This window comes from Aphidius gifuensis, linkage group LG5 (genome assembly GCF_014905175.1).
Source record: "Aphidius gifuensis isolate YNYX2018 linkage group LG5, ASM1490517v1, whole genome shotgun sequence".
NCBI classification, from domain to species: Eukaryota; Metazoa; Arthropoda; class Insecta; order Hymenoptera; family Braconidae; genus Aphidius; species Aphidius gifuensis.
In genome coordinates this window covers 7,669,647-7,689,748 of record NC_057792.1, presented here as the reverse complement: position 1 = coordinate 7,689,748, position 20,102 = coordinate 7,669,647, and the positions used below count along the sequence as shown (strand labels likewise).

The window sequence follows — 20,102 nt, the reverse complement described above, 5'->3', positions numbered from 1 at the left end:
TCATTAAGCATAAAAATGTTTTTTTTTTTTTTTATATAATAACTAAATAATTGTGTTGGATAATAAAAAGTAATTGTTGATTTAATTATAAGATTTTTTTTTCAGAGATTTAAGTTGATAATTTTAAATTTGTTTTTTTTTTTTTTTTAATCGATAGTCGTCAATGTCCACCAGCCCATTATTTTAATTCAATTTATTTTATATTAAACAGATATTTTGAAAACAAAAATTAAATTGAATTTTTTTTTTTTTTTATGTTGAAATTATTTGTGGCTGTAGATTGTTAATTTTGTTCGCAAATGATGATGATTTTTTTTTGCAGTTGGAACTTGTTAAAAACCTCCTGTCTGCTCCTGGTATACTTCGATAACATCATCATTTTCCATCTCGAGCTAAAATAAATGTAAAAAAATTTACATAAATATCTTGTGTTATTGTAGAATTAAATAAATTTATTGTTGTTATGATAAATTACTTTGAGAAAAAAGTAATGGCATTTTGATGTGAATTTAAATATTTGTTCAAGAAAATAAAATAAAATAAAAACAAACAATATTTTTAAAAGTTAAGTTATAAAAGTAAATATTCATCACGTTTCAATGAAGAAGCTTACAATGATAATTTTTATAACTTAATAGTTTGCCTTTGTTTGCAAGTTTCAACAAGTTACAACGTGTCAACAAAACGAAAAAAAAAGAAAAACCGTTTCAAAGAAAAAACTGATAATTCTATTGTGTTTTGTTATTTACAAGAAATAATGATAATAATTACCTGCTTTGGTGTTTCATCATCATTGATCCGTTTGCCATCAAAAAGGAACCTGAGTGATGTCATAGGTACACCCTGAACAAAGAAAAAAAAACAATTGAAATTAAAAATTTATATTTTTTTGAGGTTATTAATAGATTTTATGATGCTAAAATTTTACTAACCACTCTGTCGCTGTACGATTTTTTGAGCTTGCCCATTTGAGTCGTCATCTTAACCCTAAAATGAATTTCATTGCTGTCCTGTAATTAAGAATAAAAAAAACAATGATTAATTATTAAAAACAAAATTTCAACCAAAATTATGACTCATCAGTGAATGAATTTTTAAAATGAAAAAAAAATACTTACATTTCCCACAACTTTGAGCTTGATGTATTCAGAATTTGCATCTTGGCCACCGGCTTCTGGTTTTTGCTCCTTGAAAAAAAGAAAAAAAAAAAAAGAAGAAAAAAAGCAAATGTTAGTATACGTTTAAACATGAAATATTTAATGATATTATTGATAATTTATATATCAAATTAATTGTAATAATTTAATGATTAATTTTGTACAATAATTTAATAAATTTACCTGGTTATCCGACATATTAATTTATTTTATTCCAAGTATTTTTTTCACAAATACACGACCACGCGCTACTAGCTGCTAACTATACACAAGCAATATGGCGCGTAGTTTTTCTCAGTTCTGTACTGGTCTCTCAGCGACCCTAGCAAACACAACCGATCCTTGTTCCTGACGCTACCCCCACCACTTATTTTTAACAGTACTTAAAATGGTCGAAAGATGGACAAAATGGAGGTGGAATCAATCAAAATGGTAGAATTACATGAAAGAAAAAAAAATAAATAAAAATGAGGACGTTCTTGCATCAGAAATTTCAGCCGATTTCACATTTCTGGTAATCTCCCACTTTCTTTTGTTACCCCTTCTTATTTTCTTAACTGCGCTAAATACAGAATTCGGTTTTTGCGCTGGCCAGTTTGAACATAACTAGTTAGGGATAATTTTTCACGGCAGATTTTTCTGGTGAATTTCCACCCCCACAACTTTTTATATATGTGTGGGTATATGCACACACATTTTGTACACATTAACACATATATAAAAAGTTGCGGAGGTAGAAATTCACTAGAAAAACCCGCCGAGAAAAAATATCCCTAGCAAGAATACCTTGCCAAGAGTGGGGAATTCACTGGAAATCTAAAGGCGTGTGGCCACTAGCATAGTTTTTCGAACAAGTTCTATGCCATAGTCCATGTATTACCAGAAACAACTGACTTTTTCAGTGATAACTGGGAATAATCTAGATGTTTCTGGTAATAAATGGACTATGGCATAGAACTTGTTCGAAAAACTATGCTAGTGGCCGCATGCCTTTATATGAGTCGCTGCCATCTTGAAGATCCCGAACCAACTGAGGTTTTGGAACGTACCCCAACTAATACTAGTATAGGGAAGTATATAGGGATTTTTGAAATTTTTTGCCGCCATCTTGAAATACCGAACTAAGCAACGGTTTTGGAACGTATCCCTGAAATCTGTGTTCCTAAAATGTGTTCCTAAAAAAACCGGAAATGAATACAAATTTTAAATATAATAATAATAATAATAATAATAATAAAATATTGGATTCCGATGACGACATGTCTTATGTCATGTTTATTATTGTGTCAAAATTACAAGTGACTAAAAACTTCAATTGGTATGAAATTAAATAAATTAATAATTAATGATAATTTATTTACAATAAAAATAAAATATTCAACTAATAATTTAGAAATTTTTATTCAAATAAAAAATACTAAAATTATTTAATTTCTTTGTAGTTATTGGAATCAACACACCTGTAATTTGTTTTACATCAATCAGTAATCAACAATCTTGATTAATAATTAAAGAAATTATAATTATATTTATTTAATCATGGAAAATAATGTTGATGAAGCCAAAAAAACAATAATTAAAGCAGTGACATTTGATAATGAAGGTGAATATCGTAAAGCACTAAGTCATTATGATGTTGCTATCAGACTTTTGGCAAAAATATCAACACCATCAATGTCAGCTATTTATTTAAAAAAAATTGAAGAGTGTAAATCAAGAATTTTATTTATAAAAAAAATGAGTAGGTTATTATTGTTATTGAATAATTATTTTAAAATAATATAATAATAGTAGTTTTTTAATTTTTGTTATTTTGTAATTGAAGAAGATAAAGATTCCAAGTCAATTTCCCATGTTGACTATGAATTGCAAACAGTTAAATTATTAATAAAAGAAGCTCAAGATGCTGATGTTGATGGATTGAAAAATACAGCAATAATGCTCTATGGAGATGCTGTTCAAGTTGCATTAAATATTGTAAGTCAATTGTAGAATTTATAAATATTTAATATCACGTTTTTCAATTAATTAATTTATGTTTAGAAAAACATAACGACTGATCCAGAGAAAAAAGAACAAATAAAATTACTTTGTAAACATGCAATAACAAGAGCTGAAGCGTTAAAAGGTATTGATGCTTATGATACAATGAAATTATTAGATAATTTGCCAACAGTACCAGAAACAATTTTAGAATCACCTACAAATATTACACCAACAATATCCTCATCTACAACATCATCAACATCATCATCATCATCTTCATCATCATCGTCTTCATCAAGAGGAAAATTACATCGTGGAAGTAGTGCTCATTTAAAAGTAACTGGAAGTAGTGATAGTTATACTGATGAAGAAAAAAAAGTTCTTCTAAATACATCACATATAAATGATAATGAATTTGTTCCATTTATGAGTGTTGATTTGGCTGAAAATTTTCGTTTTACAATACCATTTGAGGATAAAGATGGTCTACTTAAACTAGCACCAAAGCAAAAACATGATTTAGCTAGATGGGATAGACCATCAAATTTATTTGATAATCCTAGATTACTAATTGGTCATCATGTTGATTATTTTAGTATAAAACAAACTGTTGTATCAGATTGTTCATTTGTTGCTTCACTTGCTGTATCAGCACAGTATGAAAAAAAATTTGGCTATCGTTTAATAACATCAATTATTTATCCACAAAATCGTGAAACCAAGGAGCCAATCTTTAATCCATACGGAAAATATATGGTAAACAAAAAAAAAAAAAAAATGAAATATTTAAAAATAATTTTAAGAATATATCTCAATATAATTTTTTAATATTTTAGATTAAATTGCATATAAATGGTATACCAAGAAAAGTAATAATCGATGATCGTCTTCCAGTTGGTCGTGATAATCAACTACTTTGTTCATATTCAAGTAATCGTGGTGAATTATGGATATCATTACTTGAAAAAGCATACATGAAAGTTATGGGTGGATATGATTTTCCTGGTTCAAATTCTAATATTGATCTGCATGCATTAACTGGTTGGATACCAGAACGTTTTGCAATACGTCAAAATGATCCTGATTTTAATAAAAATGGTTTATTTAATATACTACATCAACATTTACATGATGGTAATGTACTTGTAACAGTTGCAACTGGTGAATTATCTGATAATAAAACTGAAATAAGTGGTCTTGTATCAACACATGCATATGCTGTATTAGATGTTAAATTAATTAATAATAAAATTAAACTATTACAACTGAAAAATCCATGGTCACATTTGAGATGGCGTGGTAATTATTCAGAGCATGATACACATCATTGGACAGATGAATTAAAAAAATTACTTAATTATGATCCAGATTCAGCATCACAATATGATAATGGAATTTTTTGGATTGATTATGATAGTATATGTCATTTTTTTGATGTATTTTATTTAAATTGGAATCCAAAATTATTTAAATATACAAATTGTATACATCAAATGTGGAATGGTGGTATGGGTCCAATTAAAGATGCCTATAATATCGGTGATAATCCTCAATTTTTATTAGAAATACAAAACGGTGTATCAGGTGCTGTTTGGATACTTTTAACACGACATATTACTGAAATTGAAGATTTTCGACAAAATCAAGAATACATAACAGTATTAATATATAAAAATGCTGGTAAAAGAGTTTATTATCCACATGATCCACCACCATATATTGATGGTGTTAGAATAAATAGTCCTCATTATTTGACTAAAATTAAATTTGATTCAAATAATGAAACACGATATACATTGGTTATTTCACAGTATGAAAAAATGAATACAATTTATTATACATTGAGAGCTTACTCAACATGTCCATTTACACTTAGAAAAATTGCTGATCCTTATACTTATGTAAAAGAGGTAAATTACAATTGCTTTTTTTATATTAAAAAGTTAATATCTTAGAAAAACTTTTGAGTTGATACTTTTCTTTCTGAAGAAATTAAAAAATTATTTTGTTAATATTTAAATAATTTTTATAGATAACTGATGGACGATGGACACGTGAAACTGCTGGAGGTTGTGGAAATCATCCACTTACTTATCCAAATAATCCACGTTATCAACTTGTTATTGATAGTATTAATAATAATAATAAACTTTTAATTATTTTAAAAGGACCAAAACAATATCAAATTGGATTTGAAATAATCACAACTTTATTAAATGATCCGGAAGCACCAACAGCATTTCAAACATCAAGTTCTGGCTCTTTTAGGTATTAATTTTAATATAATTTATCAATAGTAACTAAACAAAATTTATTGTAATATTCATAATTTATTTCAGGTCGGGATTCGTTTATTTAGAGCTTGACGATGTACCTGGTGGCACTTATCAAATCGTACCTGCAACATTTTTACCTGGTCAAGAAGGACCATTTTTTCTCACTATCAAAGCTTCATGTAGTATAAATTTAACTAGAATCAAATGAATTAGAACATAAATTAAAATTTTAATACGCACTATGGCTGTGATTTTTAAAATCAATAGTCGTTAATTGTTATGTAATATTTGAAAAAAAAAAAGTTAAGGTATTTTTAGATTTTTATTATCAATTAAAAAATTTTGAATTATGTAACAAATGATTATTGATAAATTTTATATTATATATTTTAACTTATTCTGTTCTTTTGAAAAGTGAAAAGTAGAAAAAAAAAACATAATCAATTTAAATGAATTCTGAGTCATAAAAATACAGTTTTATTCAATTTATAAATCATTTATTGATATAATTAAAAGCAATAATTATCAATTTTTATATTTTTTTCCATTATCGTATATATAAAAAATAAAAATTATTATTATTAACTATTTTTGACAATAAAAATATTTTCAAGAATTTCTTCAAATATACATATATGTATACTTTTTTTTTTACTGTTGATAATTTTTATAAAATTATTTGTTTATCGTTTCAATAATTAATCAATTTTATTTTAAGAAATCACATTATAACACTATGATTTATAAGAAAAAGAAAAAGTAGAAATTTTTTTTTCGTAAAAAAAAATTTTACATTGCGCAAATCACCAAACTCGTCAACTGCGCATGTAGTGGCGCTGAAATCAGCATGCGTGCGCATTGAAAACCTATTTCTTCCAATCATTTCTTTCGGTTATTTTCGTCAGTGGCCATCGAGCCTTGGCTACGGCAATATCGTGAATTGTGTGTGTTATGTCAAAAGGCTTCCTCTCCCTCCATCACTCGAGTCTGCCATCAATACACACACACACACACACGAAACAACCTCCCTGGGATTAAGAGGAAGCTCGTATGTGTACAGTATGTGTATGTGTGTGTGTACTCGTGTAAATACATTTTATAACCCATTAAAATCACAAATCCTATAAATTCAATGTTTTCATCCTTTCTTCCTTTTTTACAAACTTCATTTTAACACCGTGTTATATGACAAGTTAAAAGTGATACTTTTAATGTATAAATAATAATAAATATACATACTTAATAATTTTAATAAGTTTCAAAAGAAATTAAAATAAAGTGATTTAGTTGATAAAGAGACTCTTTGTGCAAATTTTAAAAATATTAGTTTAAAGGAAAATTAATTCAATAAAACAAAAAAAATCGCAAATTAATTAACGTTTTATCATTATTGACATCGATTTGTTTATTTTTTTTCTTCAGCTTTGTTTTGTCATAATTCGTTTTTTTGTTCGTCAATAGTTTTGTGGATAATTTAATTGAGTTAAAATATTGTTTATATGACAATATAAAAGTATTTAAAAATATATTCTTTGTTTGAACGGTCGTTGAGTTCGAGGCAAAAGTGACGAGGACACTGGCCTCGCGTCTACCATCGTTCCCCGCCGTCATTGTCGTTACCATTCAACAGTAAAAACACCCAGCTTCAAGTGTTATTCTATCTTAGACATTTAGCTACAACTTTGAACTCTAATACTCTGTAAATTAATTTATAAATCATATTCAAAGGTGTTATTAGTAAAAAAATAATATATTGACAATTAAAAATGTCTCAAAACACAAAAAGTTGACCTAACCTAAATAGTGCTGGAGTACAAGTGACTTTGTGTTATCCTTTTTTTTTTTTGTTTTTTCTAGTTCAAAAAAATTTTTTTTTCACTTTATTTCTCTAGTTTCTTTATTAGTCACAATTTTTGAAAAAAAAAAAAATAAATAAAGAGAAAAGTTAAAGATAAAAATTCAACAAAAAAAAAAAAAATAAGAATTCTAAACTGAAAAGTGCGAAGAAAAACCTTATTTTTAAAATATTGTCATCAACTTGTGATAAAAATTGTGAGTAGGCATAAAATATTGAAGTTTGAAGACTTTTGATGGCAGTAGTGGGGCCGAGTCGGCACTCGCGGGTGTCCATGAGCGTGTCAATGTCTTTGATGCAGGGGGGTGGGGCTGGTGCAACTGCTGGTGGGGGTACAACAGGGGCCCATCCGGGTCAAGCGGTATTAGCAGCAGCTGCTTCTGGACAAGGCCCACCTAATTATTATCATCCAAATGGACCTGCACCGCCACCACCACCACCACCCACACAGGATCCTGCCCAGCCTGACAGGCCCATTGGATATGGAGCTTTTGGTGTTGTTTGGTAAGTTAAATATTATAAAAAACAAAAAAATTACTTATTAATATTTTCAAAAGTTTTGTACAGTAAACCAACTTTTTTATTGCTCCAAAATAGATCAACAATTTTGGGCCTTATTTTCTTAAAAATTTAAACACTACAACAAAATGTTTTTTTTCCTTTTATTTTTTTTTTTACTGTTAAACAAAATTATTTATCGAAATAAGTATTATCGATATCAATCATCATTATCATCAGCAACAATTAACAATAGATAATATGAAAGCCCGTCACCGCCTCAAAACTCCACTAATTATTCAAGTTCCTCGAAAACCAGTACCATTACCAGCGCTTGTCCTCGAATTAGTATTTCATTGTATTCTCTCTAGTATCCTAGTGATTCATATATACACTTTTTTTTCTTCACTTTTTCGATTCAACTTGAAATATAGCTAAAACGGATGTGCTACATAATTATAACCCGATGTACAAAGAAATGCACTCATCAATTAAAAAAAAAAAGCTCTATATATTTTTTAATTTTTCGGATGACTAGTTGTTGAGTTACAATTGTACATGTTGGCTGAAAATGAAGCAGAAAAATGAATTAATCACACACTCAAATTTACCAAAATAGAATGGCTTTTAAGGCCCTGTTTTTTATTACCTCCTTTTGTCCTTTGTAGTTTAATGACCGGGCGCCTGGCATGTGAATAATAATTCATATTAAGGTTGAAAGTTGATAGAATTTCCAGCTCTACGATTTTTGATTCTGTGGTCCATATGAAAGCCAGAATAATTATCTGTTTTGTAGATTTTTTCCAGAATTTTCGTGTGTACTTTTTTTTAGATAATTGATGTCAAAGTTGATAAATTTAACACCCAGGGATAGGGACTGAACACATATTTTCGTCTGTAGTTGAAAAAGTTTCTATAGAATATCGCTGAATTACTATCAGTCAATGATCATTTTCCTTCATTGATTTCAAAAGATATTAGATTTTTTAATCATAAAATTTTTCATCATCAGCGGATTTTATTCGACAACGCTGTTGTCGTTCTCTCTCTTTTATTTGTCGTTCTGTCTCATGTTTCAGCTATTCCACACCACACACACGCCATGCCATGTTTCACGATCTCTATTTTCTTGTAGTCTATCTGGATAAACACACTTAGTACCAAAAGCTTGCCAGTATAGTGAATAGATTTTGGACAAAGGCGCACTAAAAATATTTTTTAAAACGATAAGTAGATGTGCACCCTCTCGGGCCCAAACTTCGTCCGACGATGTAATTTACTTTCAACCTTAAGTTGCATGTTTCCAAAATTTTAAAATATTTTGTCTGTTTTTTTTTTTTCATCGGGTTTTATTTATTTGCTATACCTATTAGGTATATCGGAAATTCAGCTTGAATCTTCAATTTTTTTTTTTTTTTTTTGGATATGTCAGGGTTTATGCAAGGGCTTACAAAGAGAGGATTTCAAATGTGTATAATGAAAAACGTGTTTTCTGGGTTTATAGGGAGCGAAAAGAGCGTTTGCAAGCACAAATGAAAGACAACGGATCCACACGGCTTCCAAGGTCATTTTTCATCCCCCTCATTTTGCTCTCTTACTCGCTTTTTTTCCACTTATTTATTATTGTAGCAAGAATAAGCAAAAGTGGGGGTTAGTATTTGACTACTCACTACTTAGGGAAGAATTTATAAATATTTTCAGTGTACCAAGGGTTGTCACGATATTTCTGAAACTCAATAAAATACCTATACACAAATTGAAGATTTTATTTTTCTCAATTTTTTTACAAAAAACTCGAAATATATCTCTTAAGTAAAAACTATTTTCAAAGATTGAAGGGTTTATTATATATGTATATAAAAAGAAAAAAAAAAGCGGAAATTTAAATTTCTTAAAATAACTTGTTTAAATTCAAAGAACTCAAAAATATTAATACATAAATTTTAAGCTTAGACTTGAATTTTATATAAAAAAATCTAAAAAAAAAAAAATAAAATAAAAATTTTTGTAATAATTTTTTTTCTATATCGATCACTGTAATATAGCCAACATCAAAGTTTATATGGTGATAATGAGATTGCCAAAAGTTTGTAATATTTTTTTTTTTTCTTTTTATATTGAAAGCTTTGAGGTAAAAAAAGTGAATTTATTGAGACTGGTATTCGGATGGGGCATAGAGGGGTTGTTGGAAGTTGCTGAGGGGGTGGAAAATGACAGCTGCAGTATCACCTGCCCCGGCAGCTGGCATACGCCTGGTGTCGATGAAGAATCCTTACATATCAGACAACTTTTTAAAAAAAAACGAAATTATATTAACAGAGAGAAAAAATAAATTGCAAATTACTGAAATAAAGACAAATGGTAAGTGAGCCCCCATGCGATCTTCCATCTTAAAAAATTTTTTCAATATTGTAATGTCGATTTTTCTTTGTTTGCGTCACGGTCTGAATCCAAAAAACATTCACTTACTTTATACACATTATAATACCTATATCAAATATAGAAAATTCATTGAACTACAAATAAAAAATTTATAAATTATTTCAAAAATTTAGAAATGTAGATATTTTTTATTTCCTAAAACAATTTTTTTTTCATGATTTACAGAATCATTTTTGATCGTAATAGTATTTTTTCAGGTGAATTAAACAGTTATTTATTTCCCTATATAAAGGCAAATCTTGGTAAAAAAGCGATAGATTTTTATTAAAAAAATACATATGAATGATGAAAAGAGAATACAAAAAAAAAAAAAAGAAAAAATTATAGTTTAAATGTTTTCTCAATAAGTTCAACGTGCTTAAAACAAAGAATCAGTACTGTTTCTTGATAAAATGAGATTAAATTGTAAAGATACTGAAAATGATAAAACGTTTTAGCTTTTCGATAAAGAAAAAAGAAACGATCTATCGGAAAAAAATCAAAATATTTAAATTTAAATTGTATATTTTTTGTAATTTAATGAAAGAAAAAAAACCCCGAGATTTCTCGATTGAATTGTTGATAGATAAATTTTAGTTTTTATATTTTATTGGCATAGGTAGTTGAAATATTTCTTGTGAAATATTATTTTACGAGAACAATCTGAACATTTTTTTTTTTTTTTATTCTGATTTTTGGGTTTGTTAAAATATGATTAAGAATAAATTTTTTCCATATACCTGCTGGCGAGAAACTTACCTGGCAAATAAAGAAAGACCTAAATGTATAACGATGCAAACGAAAGAATTATAAGCACCTGGCGATTGCGCAGGTAGTCAAAAATTTCTTTGTGTGATCCGCTCTATATTGCGTGTATATATAAAATCATTGTCTACATTTTATGCTACTCGAATATTCATATATTTTACCTAAAATTTTATTTTAAAAAAATGTATAATTATTGTCAAATAAATAATGAGAATTCAGTTATTTATTTTATCTTGATATAATTGATCTGAGTATAATTTTTTTTTATTTTTTATTCTTGTCAATGTTATTTTTCATTCAATTTTTATCAAAGTTTTTTTCCAATATACTTTTTCTATAAATATAGACTCTATTTTTGAAAAATTCTCTGAGCTCTGCATCAAGCTGCTCCAAGTTTAAAATTATTCCACTACGTGTCGGCAGGTTGAAGAAAAAAAAAACCATTGAAAAAAAAAAAAAAAAAAGAATGGTGATCTCGTGTCCAATGTCTTGTTTTCCAGGTGTCTGTCAGGTGCGTTAAACTTGAAAGAAAAAAAAAAAAACACAAAGAAATGTTGTTCTTATCAAAAAACATTAACGAAAAAAAAAAAAAACGACAGGATGTATTTCTTAAATGAATTGAAGGATGTGGTCACGCACATGCTAAAATAAGTCGATCGAACACGTGGATTTAATTTTTCACTTGTCAATATTATGGAGCTTATTGTAGAAATAAAATATAACAATAATAATACAATTATGTATTTTATTACTGAAAGATACAAATTGAATAAAACAGCGGAAAAAAAAATGTTGGAAAGAGGTTGAATAAATTTGAATTTCTAATAATAGTACTTCGGTGGAAATCTTTATAATATTTTTTTTAGATTTTACTGTAATTTCTACGTATTATTTTCGACAGAATTATGGTTAAAACAATGAATAAAGCCATGGATTTACAAATGAAATAATCAGCTAAAATAAAGCTTGGTCTATCTTCGGACAGTGAAAATATAAATATCCGATTTTGTAGGTTCATAAAGTTAGCACAACTCTAGTAGCATTAGTTAAGGTAACATCGCTTAAGGCTTTGGCAAAAATTTTGTGCGGGATTCGCACAAAATTCTGACCAAGGTCTCAAGTCATTGTGCTAAAAGAATTGTGCCAGCTTTTATTTTCTTTGAAAATTGTTTTCATCTTTTCTTTGCAATTGATTTTGGATAAATTTTACAATAAATACTTGAATGTTAAAAAATATTTTTACAAATTAAAAGCTTCATTTAAATTATATGCAAAACTGACCAACCAGAACTTTCGAATTGTAATCCAAGGTCAATGGAAATAGAAAGTTGGACCAAAGAAACGAATATTGTTGGTTGACCAAGTGACCTGCCAAGACATCGTTTTAACTATGAATTTAATTTATTTTTAAAAAGTAATATTATTGTAAAAATAACTAGTCAAGCTAAAAACATTTGAACTATATATGCGTATAATGAAAATAAAGACCAAGAAAATATATTACTTTTGTTTATGTTCTTTTAAATTTTCTGGTCACTTTTTCTTAACGTTGTGGTAATGCCATACTTGGTGCCAAATACAAAGAAGTTACAATATTTATTAGAAACTCTTGTCCACGAAACAAAAGAGTCTGCGTAAAAGTATACTCGTATATTGGTATTCAGTTCGTGACTGGATCGATAACATCTTGCCTCAAAAACTGCGGAAAAACTAAGGCAAAAAAAATATTCAGACAAATGAATCGAAAAGAAAGAAAAAATATTTTTAGTTAATATTTATATATAAAGAATAATCAATAATAAAATATTTAAGTAAATATTATTAAACGGTTGACAATGTTGCATTGTTCTGATTAGTGCTGTTGTCATATCAATGCGTGAGAAACAAATAACAGTATTGAGCTCAAAAGGAGATGAAGTGTACAGAAAAATGTAGGGAAAGCAAAGAAAAAGAAAAAAAAAATTCTCATAACATGCTAACAGAGTTAGCACCTGTCGTCATGGCAACACCCAAACTCAATTGTAAAGATAGCATACTAACCATACTGCCACCAATGAACATCGCCGTTATGATAAAAAAAATCACTTAAGCTCTGGATCTTGAATTAAATCGATCAAAGATTTATAATAGAAATATATACGTACAGAATTAAAAAGAAAATAATTTCAATTTAATTTAAATGAATAAAATATTTGTCAATGTAAGAAAACAAAATATTAATTTTGTTTTGTTGAATAAAAAAATTGTATTTCAATAAGGAAATATTTATACTAATATTATTTATTTTTTATCACATGATGAAAAATTGTCATCACAGTTTATTATTAATTTATATGTAAAATATTTTTTGAATCATATCACTATGTCCGGATGTTGCATAACAATCATTGTGAAACTTTATACATGCGATTCAAAAACAAGACGTTTTATTATCAATTGCATAGTTATATGTTCAATGGTTTGTTGTGTAATACAAGCACACTGATTCACATATCACTATAGAAGTGCTTTAACAAATCACTAAAAACCAGAGACGAGTTCTGTAAACAGCTAATTGATTTTATATCAAGTATATCTGAGATGAACTACTTGAAAGCATATCTGCAAAAAGATTTGAACTGTTTCGCTTTAAGGTTGAAAGTAAATAGAATTTCCAGCTATATGATTTTTGATTTTGTGGTCCCATATGAAAGCCAGAATAGTTATCTGTTTTGTAGGTTTTTTCCAGAATTTTCGTGTGCACTGTTTTTTTTTTTAGATAATTGATGTCAAAGTTGATAAATTTAATACCCAGGGATAGGACTGAACACATATTTTCGTCTGCAGTTGAAAAAGTTTCTATAAAATATCGCTGAATTACTATCAGTTTGTACTTTCTTAGGATATGGATTTTTTAAGCCCTCAATGATCATTTTCCTCTATTGATTTCAAAAAATATAAGATTTTTTAAGGTACAACCAGAGCAAATTTAAAATAATGTCGATTTTACGAATTTTATAGACTAGATAATTGAAATAACGATACACCTTCTTATTTAATCAGACTTTTTGTTCCCATATGTTTTTTTTTGATCAATTAACTGTTGAAGATGCTCTTTTTTTCGAGGTTAAACATAGGCTCTCATGGAAGATCATGTTCGAGTGCAACTTACATCCTAACGAAATAGTTTAAAAAATGGTGTCATACTTATCAAAAACTGCCAGATAATACGAGAGAAAATTGCGAACAAACATCACCTAAGTTTAATATAGATTTCCATATTTGATTTCGATTAATAGAAGATAATAAATTTTTGTCTTTGTCTAAATACTTGAGTGGAAGTGAGAAACAGTATTCTCTTTTTAATATCTCGTTCTTTTCGCACTCATGAATATATGTATATTATGTTTTTAGCAAACATCCGCCAGATGTCTCTAATTTTGCCCTGGTTGTATCTTAATCATAAAATTTTTCATCATCAGGGGTTATTAGAATTTTATTCGGCAAAGCTGTTGTCGTTCTCTCTCTTTTATTCGTCGCTCTGTCTCATGGCCCTCATGGCTATTCCACACCACACACACGCCATGCCATGTTTCACGATCTCTATTTTCTTGGCTATGGTTGTATGTGTCCAGACTTGAGATTCAGCATATGGTAATTCTTTTAAAAAATTAGAAAATTCGTTTTTGGCCTAGCGGGCGGGAATCGCCTGTTTGTCGCCCTACAAATTGCGGGCGACAAACGGGGTGTTTCCCGCCCGCTCGGCCAAAAAATAGTATGTGTATCAAGGGCGCAATGTGAGTGATCGTCTCTCACCCTCAGCACACACACAGATGATGCCTCGTCTCTGCATCATCTGTGTGTGTGCTTCGTGCGGGCGACAATCACTCACATTGCGCCCTTGATACACAATATACTATTTTGGATTGAGGAAAAATTGTTTAGGATTAAGACAAATTGTGTGACAACTGACTTTACCTGGAAAAAATGAATATATGCACAATCAAGTTCCGTGTCAGGCTTGTTGAAACGTTGGGCACCAGCTGGACACAGAGCTGTGTTATAAAACTCATGTAAGGCCAGAAGTTAGTCGGTAGAGGCGTAAGTGTCGGCTTCACGGTCGCCACAACTATACATAGTCAAATTTTCGATAGTCAACACTGCGCATGCGTTTACGTGAATTTTACTATGCCCCATTCGAAAGTATCGTATAATCCGCAAATGAAGTCAGCAGTGCTAAATACCATAATGATAATTACTTTTACATACATGGGTCCAAAGACTTTGGTCTCGTGCTTCGCCATTATTCCTTAGTGTTCAAAATGCTGCACTAGCCTCTTGAATCGAAATATACCTACTATGTTTCTTCAGTAAAAAAAAAATATAAAATTCTCTTCGTGTATTCTTGACTATCTACTTATTGTTTTCTCGTCCACGCTTCTGTTCAAATTTCAAGTGACCTAAATTTTACACTTATACACAATATAAATTCACTGTTAAAAATGTCAGCCTGAAATTTAATGTACATATACTGGAAGCAGTTGTACAAGCACATGTACTTGGTACATGAAAATTATTTCAAGTACTGTAAAGTAATTTTAAGGCGTCACCAATGCTGGTAGAAAACGATCAACTATTGTTAAAATTTTTGCAGTAACTTCCTGAAATAACAATACACATTCTTGAATTTTTTGTCAATTTTGTCCTAAATAATTATTTTTTAATTAATTGTTAAAGTCGACCACTTTTTTAGAGGTTAAACATAGGGTCTTATGGAGAGCCAAGTTTCGTCTTCCAATACCTGGTTAGCCATTTCAAGAAAAAAAACACAGAGATTTACCAAAAACTAGAGGTTTATAAAAAAAAAAAAAGGAAATTTTTGGTATAAAAATTAATAAGGCTTCACGACCTTTTTATTTTACAATAACAGTTTAAAAGTAAAAAACTCCAATATTTTAGAACATCTATCAGTTTTGACACCCACACACGCGTATATTCAGGGCACATAGACACATAAATTCTAAAGGCGACCACTCTTAAATTTTGATCGGATTTTTAATTGTTAACCGTTGTGAAAAATCAACTAAAAAAAATATTTAATCAATGAGAAATTCATTACGAGACACATTTAAGTTCTGTTTCGTTGATAAATATTATTTTGTCATATTTAAAAATATTTGAATATTGTTTATCTAAAGTTGGCAACTATGGGTCACTATATGTAAAAAAGATAGGTCTTATCCCCTCCATATATATCCCTCAAAACTAGCGCTGGTAACGTCTTAATGTAAGAAGCTAGCATTTTAATGGACAGTACTTGAAAATCATTTTTACTACTGTACAGAAATTTTAAAGTAAGATGCTATGAATATAATGCACAGAACCTGAAAATCATTTCTAGTACTGTGCTGTAATTTTCAAGAAACATCCTAGTAATTTATTACACGGAACTGCACTGCAAGATGCTAGGATTTTAATGCACGGTACAGGAATAGTATATTTCGTTACAAGTGCCCACTCAGAGAGTGTGCTCTCAACGAATTTGGAGAGACAAGCACGAGCCTTGGCGAGTGTTTCCCCTCCAAATGAGTTGTGAAACGAAACTCTGATTGGGCATGTAACAGACCATATTATGTTACTAGGGACAGTGGTAATAATGTGTGAATTTCTAAAAAGCGCACTACCCTCTTACGCTTTGGAAATTCCACAATCCCTGCCCAGTAACATAATAGTATATTTCGTTACAAGTGCTTTTAAAGAGTGTGCTCTCAACGAATTTGGAAAGCAATCACGAGCCTTGGCGAGTGTTTCCCCTCAAATGAGTTGTGAAGCGAGCTTTCTGATTGAGCATGTAACGACACTATATTTACATACACTTTTTAAGGACATTGGTAAAATATTATGAATTTCCAAAGCGTCGGAGGAGTAGTGCGTTTTTTGGAAATTCACACATTATTACCACTGTCCCTAGTAACATAAAATATAGTTCGTTACATGTGCCCAATCAGAGAGCCCGCTCACAACTCGTGCTTGCTCGTGCTTGCCCCTCCAAATTCGTTGAGAGCACACTCTCTGAGTGGGAACTTGTAACGAAATATACTATTCTAGTACTGTGCAGTAATTTTCAAGCGACATTAATTAAATATTACAGAAATATGATTAAAAATTAGAGTGCCAAAACTTGTAATTGAATTCAATACTATAATTTTACCAAAATTTAAGTATAACGCGAAATACTTTGAATTTCTAGTACAATAGTTGGTTTTTAATGTAAATTTAGGTTAAAATTCAAGTTTTTGTACTGTAAATTTACAGGACAGAACGTGAATTTCAGTTTACAGCACAAAAAATAGAATTTTACATCAAAAAACTTGAAATTTAATGCATTACATACTAGAAACATGCTTAGAATTTAAGTTTATTTTTAACAGTGAAGCTTTTATTTTATTAAACAAAGATTCGGATCAATACCGAATTTGGGCTTTTTTCTCAAACTGTTCTCTGTTAATTTTTTTTTCTCAGCATTTTCATTAAATCTTTAGTAGTTCATTTCAAAGCATTGTATAGTAATATTTAATTATAAATGCGATTAATACACAACGTCAGCCAGTGATTTGATAGTTAGTCGACATTCTACCAAGTGAATTCATGAATATCGATTATGTAATTACTGAAGTAGTTGTGACTATAGATTTTCTTACGCATATTCAGAAGAATTCAACGAGACTAATAGTAAAAATATATAAATTTATGACCAAACAACTAATAAGTTCAATAACATCAATCTTGTTTAGAATAAAACTATATTTATTTTTTTTTCATTAGAACATATACTAAGTTTTTTTTTGTCAATTTTTTTTTAATTCAACTAAAACTTATACATGCATAAGTATATATAAATAAAATGAAAATAAAATTACATACGCATACAATCATTTGGGTCAGATATTTATCGCTTACCTGACAAAATAAATGACCTTAAACATGCAATAATAAAAAAGAATCTCCTTATAATTTACTAATATTAATTTTGATTTATATTTTTCATTCTTTTATTAAAGAAATCAAGCTAATGAAATTTTTTTCACTCAAGAACTTTTTTGTATATTTCAAACCTCATTTTCTATTTTCACAAAAATTTTATATTTCAAGTTTATAAACATTTATTTGTTCTTCATAAATTGATACTGCAATAAAGTAATATCACCAGACAGAAAAAAAATCAGCTTCTTGTGTTGCTTTGATTCAAAATTAAATAACAAAAAAAAAATAGAAAACTAGATGAATAAGCCATAGTAGAGGGCATATATAAAATGAGAATATAGAGCAGTTTTTATTTGTATTGCAAAACTATAATTCATAGCCTCTATACATAATCGCATTACGTTGTTCAATGTTAGCAGGCTTCAGATTTACCTTAAACGTCAGAATCACTCTGATTACGAACTGTATTTATATTACTCGACGTACGATACAACAAACTAAATAATTTCTCATCTATTTATATTCAGCAAAGAAAATAAAAATACAATAATTATATATTAAAACGCGTTCTAATAAAAAAACTATCCTATGCATAAGATATAAAATAAATCTAATACTTGATGAACGTTCAAAAAAAAAGAAAAATCAACGATAATGAATTAAAATTTGGATAATTTCACGGTATTAATTTAGCATGTACATATGACATCCATTTAGCGATCATTTTATAATACATTGTCTATATCGTTCTCCTCCTTATTAAGCCCCACCTTCTCTGCCCGCCGCCCCATTTGGTCTATGCAATATAGCTGGGGTAGCCAACCCCAGCAGCGACCAGACAGATCGATAACCACCCCAGTAAAAGGACTACTCTCTGCTACACCAAAAAACCATGAAAATCATTCAAATAATTATAATAATAATAGCAATGGTTTATTTCAAAAATAAAAAATAAAAGTTGAAAAATTATTCTTAATAATTCATGTATTGTTGACCTCTAGTGTGATCGATCGATTGAGAGGGTGGAAAAAAAAGAAAATATGTGAATACGCACTTGCGTTCATAATGACAATTCAAGGGTAAACTCTATAACGACCTGTTGCGTGTGATTTATATATATTTTTTAAACATTTTTTTCAACTTTTTGATGTATTTTTTTACTTTTTTTTTTTTGTTAATTCAATGTTATTCGTTTTTTTTTAACTATATCCAAGCATCAGCTTTTGCAGCTGGTTTGAAAAATCAATTGGTACGTTGGTGAAGCTTTTTGTGGGTCAAAGAGCGACTGAGGATTTTTTTTGTTTTTGAACAGTTGTTGAAAGAAAGAAACTAATTTTTTTTTATTCAGAAAAAAGAAAAGAAAAACTTGTAATGCCAGTTAAGACCTGTGATCGTCGTTATTGATTGGAAGTTTAAATTTTTACCTAACGCAAGCACCCAAATCACGCAAATCTCTACTGCTCATGATGCAAAAAATGTTGAATTTCACGCAGAGATGGTACTATAAATTTTCAAATAGCTTGATTTGCAAATTTGATATACTTGATCAAGTTCACATAACTCAGGAATGATCGTTTTTGATCAAGATTTGATCAAGATGCTTGATTTAAGGATAACCTCTAAGATAGATCAAGAAAATTTAACTGTCTGTGATAGCGTTTGATCCAAACTTGATTAGAAAATTTAATTGTCCGTGATACTGCCGTCTTGATCAAACTTGATAAGAAAACTTTATCTTCTTGACTAAGCAGTTTTATCAAGATGAATCAATAAAACTTAATGTGATAGTCTTATCCAAACTTGATCAAAGTTTAATCTTCTTGACCAAGGTCTTATCAAGATATCAAAGAAACTTTTAACTTAATACGTCTTGATCAAACTTGATTAAGAAAACTTTTTATTTTACTAATCTTTGATCAAGATTAAGGATCAAAGAAATTTAACTTTACTCTGATACTCTTATCAAACTTATCAAGAAAACTTTAATTTAATTAATTGACAACGTCTTATCAAGATAATCAAGAAAACTTTAACACTCAGTGATGTTTGATTCAAAATTGATCAAAAAAATTTAAAACTAATGAATAAGCTTGATAAATAAAATCAGAAAAATTTAACAGTTGATATTTGATTCAGTCAGATGGGATCAGAAAACTTAACTACGTCCGTGATACGGCC

The 20,102-nt window shown here is 29.0% G+C and overlaps 3 protein-coding genes across 6 annotated transcripts in view; 2 read left to right on the top strand and 1 right to left on the bottom strand.

The window, feature by feature from the left end:
• Positions 1-58: 58 nt before the first annotated feature.
• On the bottom strand, positions 59-1,679 carry LOC122857470 (small ubiquitin-related modifier-like). The gene is made up of 5 exons (XM_044159652.1): positions 1,341-1,679; positions 1,119-1,187; positions 933-1,010; positions 772-843; positions 59-392 (listed from the first exon to the last, which is right to left on the bottom strand). Exons 1-5 carry the CDS (start codon positions 1,353-1,355, stop codon positions 333-335), a joined length of 294 nt encoding a protein of 97 aa, XP_044015587.1. The 5' UTR covers positions 1,356-1,679; the 3' UTR covers positions 59-332.
• Positions 1,680-2,362: 683 nt separating this feature from the next.
• LOC122857469 (calpain-7-like) lies at positions 2,363-6,051 on the top strand. Of its 2 annotated transcripts, none has more exons than XM_044159651.1 (7): positions 2,363-2,475; positions 2,600-2,898; positions 2,986-3,134; positions 3,201-3,899; positions 3,980-5,053; positions 5,176-5,411; positions 5,483-6,051. In XM_044159651.1, exons 2-7 carry the CDS (start codon positions 2,697-2,699, stop codon positions 5,625-5,627), a joined length of 2,505 nt encoding a protein of 834 aa, XP_044015586.1. In that variant the 5' UTR covers positions 2,363-2,475; positions 2,600-2,696; the 3' UTR covers positions 5,628-6,051. The 2 variants fall into 2 exon arrangements, with proteins under 2 accessions (XP_044015586.1, XP_044015585.1); XM_044159650.1 differs by having other exon boundaries at positions 2,983-3,134.
• Positions 6,052-6,304: 253 nt separating this feature from the next.
• Positions 6,305-20,102, top strand: part of LOC122857468 (serine/threonine-protein kinase NLK) — a 30,029-nt gene continuing 16,231 nt past the window's right edge. For 2 of the 3 annotated variants that reach the window (XM_044159648.1, XM_044159649.1), the window contains exon 1: positions 6,305-7,778. In XM_044159648.1, the coding sequence (XP_044015583.1) occupies positions 7,510-7,778 (269 nt within the window). In that variant the 5' untranslated portion in view covers positions 6,305-7,509. The remainder of the gene's footprint in view (positions 7,779-20,102) is intronic. The other variant, XM_044159646.1, reaches the window with a different exon arrangement.